A 5,412-nucleotide genomic window follows, 5' to 3' on the forward strand; every position below is an offset into this window, starting at 1 on the left:
GCCGCCGGGTTTCACTTGTACTTGGTGAGGGCGCCCAGGGGCTGGCGGGCGTGCGAGCGCGAGATCAGCATCTCGTGGATCTGCAGGAACTCGCTGAAGGTCTCCCCGCTGGCGCAGCTGGTCGGCGCCCCGCCGCGGGCGTGAGCCATGCGGTGCCGCAGCAGATCCCCACGCTCGGCGAAGCGCTGGCCACACAGGCGGCAGGCGGGGGGCTGCTCCTCCGGGTGGCTGAGCAGGTGGGCGGTGAAGTTGGTCTTCCAGGTGAAGCTCTTGCTGCAGTGGGGGCAGGTGAAGGGCCAGGCCCCGGCGTGGGCGCGGCGGTGCAGGAGCAGCGAGCCCTCGTGCAGGAAGCTCTTCCCGCACTCGGGGCAGGGGTGGGGCTTCTTGTGCACATGGGTCTCCTGGTGCCGCACAAGGTTCTCCTTGCGGGTGAAGCCGCGCCCGCACTGGCGGCAGGCGAAGGGCTTCTCCCCGCTGTGCACGCGCTGGTGCCCCAGGAAGGCGCGCTTGGTGCGGAAGTGCCGCCCGCACTCGGCGCAGGCGTGCGCCACCTCCCCGCTGTGCAGCTGGCAGTGCCGCTGCAGGTTGCCCTTGCTGCTGAAGGCTTTGCTGCACTGGCCGCAGGGGAAGGCGCCCCCCCCGGCGTGCTGCCGCTGGTGCCTGGCCAGGGCGACCTGGCTGCCAAGGCCCTGCCCACACTCCCCACACGTGCGGGGCCTCCCTCCCCCCGCAGCAGCGAGCGCCTCTCCTCGCTGCCCCCACAGCCCAGTGCTCCCCACACACAGCCCCTCTGCACCCGGGGCCCCAGCCAGGGCCGCTGCCCCCCCACTGCCCCGCTGGCTCCGTGGGGTCCTGGTGGCTGGGGAGTCCCTCATCCCCCTCTCGCCCCACAGGGGTTCAGCGTATCCGTTCCCCTGACACCGACTGCGACTCGCGCTGGCGCCTGCCCTGGCTGAGCACGGGGAAGCTCTTGCTGCACCTCGCCTGGTTGGCGTCTCGCCTGGGTCCTGCCCGGCTGGATCGTCCTCGCCAGCTCGCCGGCTCCGACCGCCTGCCGGGAGAGGAGTGCCGGGCATCAGCCGGGGAGGAAAGCCGAGACTGGGGTCTCAGCCCCGGCGCCCGGGGCCCAACACCTGGAATCTCCCCAGGGACCGGTCCCCATTCACAGCACTGCTGGTTCAGAGCCTGCCCCCCGGCCCTCCCTGCCCCACATCTGCTATTCACCCGGGTAGGTCTTACTGAGTCACTACTGCCAGAGCCCCCCGGAGGCCTGCCCCACTGGGACCCGCCCAGGCTCTGCCCACCCTGCACTGACCATCTCGCAGCATGACGCTGTCTGCCGACGAGGGGACACGCTTCCGCACACACGAGTGCGTCTGGACGTCGCATGGGAACAGTGCCCCCGGCTGGCACAGGTGGGAGGGGGCAGAGGGACCCCATGGGGTTGGCCTGGGCAATGACAGACCCACGGACTGGCTGCAGCCGGGAGTGGAGTCCCAACTCCTCCCCAGAGCTGGGCGCTGCACTCGCCGGGCTGGACAGGTTTGTGAACTGGGCAGCAGAGGGCCAGGAGCCAGCGCAGGGACCCCGACTGCTGGAGCAGCTCTGGGGCAGTCGCTGGCCTCACTTACCCATGCCGTGGGGCCCAGCCACACATGTCTCTCTGGGGCCGTGCAGCTCTTCCCCTTGCTCAAGCCTACAGACGATCTCCGGTTTCTCCACACTGTCCCCTGCTTGAGGGAAGGCGAGGGCAGTTACAGGCCTGGCTAACCACTTCGCACCCCGTCCCCCCAGGGATCCGATCTGATACAGGCCTAACCATGCCCTGACTTCCCCACCACCCCGGGGGATCTGACCCGGTCTGTTACCCACCTAACGATGCCCCTCCCCCCCAGGGACCTGACCCGGTCTGTTATCCACCTAACGATGCCCCTCCCCCCCGGGATCTGACCCGGTCTGTTACCCACCTAACGATGCTGTCCCCCCCCGGGGATCTGACCCGGTCTGTTACCCACCTAACGATGCCCCCCCCGGGGGATCTGACACGGTCTGTTACCCACCTAACGATGCCCCCCCCGGGGGATCTGACACGGTCTGTTACCCACCTAACAATGCCCCCCCCGGGGGATCTGACACGGTCTGTTACCCACCTAACAATGCCCCCCCCGGGGCGATCTGACACAGTCTGTTACCCACCTAATGATGCCCCCCCCGGGGGCTCCGACACGCACACTGGCTGGCTGCCTGGTTGGGTTTGACACACCTGGCTTTGGTCGCTGGGGGCTGTACCTGCCACCTATGATCCCCGCGTACGGAGCGAAAATCGGGGCCCCCTGCCTGCGAACCCCAGCAGAGCACAAGCCAGCCTGGGGGGACGCAGCCGCGGTCACTGCTGCCAATAAGGGGCTTACCCACAGAGGCGACCAGCTCGTAATTCTCCTTCATCACGTCCTGGTACAGCTCCCGCTGCCACCCTGTCAGCTCCCTCCACTCCTCTGTGGTGAGGTAGACCGCCACGTCCTCGAAGGGCACCCGCTCCTGCCGGCCGAACAGCCCTGCTCAGCCGCTTCCCTGGATGGCCAACCCATGCCCTGGCAGCCGACCTGCGCCCCTGGATGGCCGACCCTCGCCCTGGCGGCCGACCTGCGCCCCTGGATGGCCAACCCTCGCCCTGGCGGCCGACCTGCTCCCCCAGCAGCTGACCCATGCCCCGGGCCTGCTGGATGCAGTGACCCAATGCCCTCGCCCCATGGCCTGGCACCTTGGGCATGGAGAGACCTGAACCCATCCCCCGGATGGGGTGAGGAGCAAAGAGGCCGGCTAATGCCCACGCCCCCACAGTGGCACTAGTGCCCGGCACAGCCAGAGGCCCTCCCCCAGCGATCGCCTCCGAACCAGGCTCAGCACGTCCCCGGGCCACTGCCCACCACTGACGCCACGGCCCAGAACCCAGCCTGCACCACGGCAGGGAGTAGCCACTGGAGCAGAGGGAGCAGCCCAGATCCCGGGAGCCCCACCCAAGGACCAGTTAACGAAGCTCCCCAGGAGGAAGTCAGGGAGCCCATGGAGCTGGCAGCCCAAAGCACAGGCATGGCTTCAGCCTGCCGCTCCACTCAGAAAGGCCTCAGACCGGCCAGCTTGCCCCAGCCCAGGCCTTCTCGCCAGGCCCCTGCGCCCAGAGCTGCTGCGTTTCCTGTCCTTTGCTCTCCCAGCCACCGTGGGCCTCACCTGGCCTGGGGCGTCGCTCCCCTGGGCTGGCAGCACCAGGACCTCGGCTCTCGAGTACTGATGGTCCCAGGCATACGACGCCGTCTCCCGTTTCGTTTTTCTAGCCGACGCCTTGGGCCTGGGGCTCGCAGAGCCTGTGCACAGGCAAGAGAACCCGCTGTGCCCTGCAGTTCCCAGGGCCTGGCCGACGGTCACTGCCTGCCCTGGGAGTGTCGCCTGCCAGCAGCCCCCAGCAGGGTAGCTCCAGGCTGCTGGCTGCCTTCCGGAGTGCTGGGCCCCACAGACAGCCTGGCGCCGCAGAGCGCACTTGGCAGCGAAGGGGCAGCTGGCAAAGGGCACAGGGCGCACACCCACATCTGCTGGTCCTGCATCCACCCCCAGCTCAGCCCTGGGAGCATCACAAACGCAGCTTGGCAGCAGCCCAGCTGCCAGGTCCCAGAGACCCGGAGCACTGCAGAGAGGCCGATGGGACGGTGCCTGCCCCTCTGGGCCTGGCCAGTCACAGCCCAGCACCTCTGGTCTCCCAGGCTGCAGTCACTGCTCACTGGCGCCCGGCTGCGAAGGCCACCCCTGCCAGCAGCAGAGCAGAAGCAAGGGAAGCAGTACACCACCCCTGCCACCCGACTGCATTGCTGCTGGCGGGACTGCAGCCTTCAGAGCTGGGCACCTGGCCAGCAGCCATTCTCCAGCCACCCAGCCAGTGCCAGCCATGCTAGGACCATGCTCTGACCCCTCTGCCATTGCAACCTCAGCACCAACAGTAAGGCTCTGCCCCGAATGGTGGAGGGTGGTAGGAGATGACGCACCCTCCCCCAGCCCTCTAGCTGCAGCCCCTGGCTGTCTGCATATCCTTGCTGGGAGAGTACCAAGCAAAGGGGAGCAGACAGGATGGATTTACCGCCCAGACACGCCAGCGCCCCAGAACCAGAACACGCGTCCCACGATGGGGGACAGCGCTGCAGTCTCCCACTTTCAGGTACAGGCCATCAGCCATCAGTCCCCAGCACCAAGGGAGCGGGAGACCCCCCACATCCATCCGTGGGGGGTCTGAGGTGCTGCTGCTCCTGCTAACAAAGGGATCCTCACCCAGTGAGGCCACCAGCTCGTAATTCTCCATCATCACGTCCCGGTACAGCTCCCGCTGCCATTCGTCTAACTCCGCCCACTCCTCGGAGGAGAAATAGACCGCCACCTCCTCGAACACCGCCAGCACCTGCAAAACAAACGCGCCTCCCTCAGTGCCAGGGGCCCCGGGCAGGAGCAGACACACACAGGCTGCTCTGGGCACTTCTCTGACCCCCTCCTCACTGCCAGCTCCAGGCCTGCCCAGGGACCTCAGCGCTGTGGAGCCGTGCGACCCAAGTGCGGCCCTCAGCTTCTCTTACACGAGCCCCTTTCACGCAAGGCAGGTCGGGTAACAAGCCCCAGCACGGAACTGCCAGGGCTGGGGCCAACCCAGCGGGGACACAGGACTTTGGGATCCCCTCCGCATGCCCCCTGGACTCACCCTGATGCACCCGCAGCACTTTGCAGCTGCTCCCAGACCAAGAGCTGCCTCTGCAGGGATGTGTGACAGCTGTGACTGGGCTTGGTTCCCCTTCAGATCTCCACTCTCCTCCGTCTGTGCTGGTCATGGCCACGCAGGAGCCCAGCGAAAAGCCCAGCTGCTCCTGGACTGCCCTGCCTGGCCCAGCGGGTCCCACCACCCGGCACCGACACCTGCCCTGCACCACCCAGCGGGTCCCACCACCTGGCACCGATACCTGTCCTTGGGTTTTACCTTGTGGTCCCCAAAGGCCCCTGGTATGGGCCCTTGTGCAGCAGCTGCTTGCTGGGCTCCCTGGGAGACCCTCGCCCTAAAACACAACAGGGGGCCCAGAATCACAGGCACCAGCTCCCGCAGACCCAGCCCCTCCAAGCGACCCTACAATAACAAAGCAGCCCCTGCAGGACAAGGGCCCGGATCTCGCCCGGCCTCGGCCTGCCCCACCGCAAGGAGCGTCCCGGAGCCCGCCGCCGAGCCGGTCGCTCGCAGGCCGGCCCCGCGCTAGGCTCCCTCCGGCCCGGCCCTACCTGCGCCGGCATGGCCGGCTGCGCTCCCCGCCGCGGCGCGCCCTGGGCGCACGGGAGGCGCAGGGGCCGGGGCCGATCTCCCGGCGCGGCTCGCGGGGGCTTTGTTCCGGC

At 68.0% G+C, this 5,412-nt stretch overlaps 1 protein-coding gene across 3 annotated transcripts; it reads right to left on the reverse strand.

Moving 5' to 3' along the window:
• On the reverse strand, positions 1–5,412 carry LOC142008211 (uncharacterized). Of its 3 annotated transcripts, none has more exons than XM_074985341.1 (6): positions 5,302–5,412; positions 4,315–4,441; positions 3,229–3,362; positions 2,412–2,538; positions 1,632–1,730; positions 1–1,051 (listed from the first exon to the last, which is right to left on the reverse strand). In XM_074985341.1, the coding sequence occupies exons 1-6, from the start codon at positions 5,311–5,313 to the stop codon at positions 12–14; spliced, it is 1,539 nt and encodes a 512-aa protein (XP_074841442.1). In that variant the 5' UTR covers positions 5,314–5,412; the 3' UTR covers positions 1–11. The 3 variants fall into 3 exon arrangements, with proteins under 3 accessions (XP_074841442.1, XP_074841441.1, XP_074841443.1); XM_074985340.1 differs by having other exon boundaries at positions 1,632–1,733; XM_074985342.1 differs by having other exon boundaries at positions 1,632–1,733; positions 4,736–5,405.

Source organism: Carettochelys insculpta, chromosome 2 (genome assembly GCF_033958435.1).
Source record: "Carettochelys insculpta isolate YL-2023 chromosome 2, ASM3395843v1, whole genome shotgun sequence".
Lineage (NCBI taxonomy): Eukaryota > Metazoa > Chordata > Testudines > Carettochelyidae > Carettochelys > Carettochelys insculpta.

What these genes read in the sequence shown, in the direction of transcription:
- LOC142008211 (XM_074985340.1), bottom strand. An exon ending in CGAGCTGGTCGCCTCTGTGG is followed by an intron (nt 1,734 to 2,411) that starts GTAAGCCCCTTA and finishes CCTTCCCTCAAG; the next exon opens with CAGGGGACAGTGTGGAGAAA. An exon ending in GGCTGGGCCCCACGGCATGG is followed by an intron (nt 1,052 to 1,631) that starts GTAAGTGAGGCC and finishes CTCTCCCGGCAG; the next exon opens with GCGGTCGGAGCCGGCGAGCT.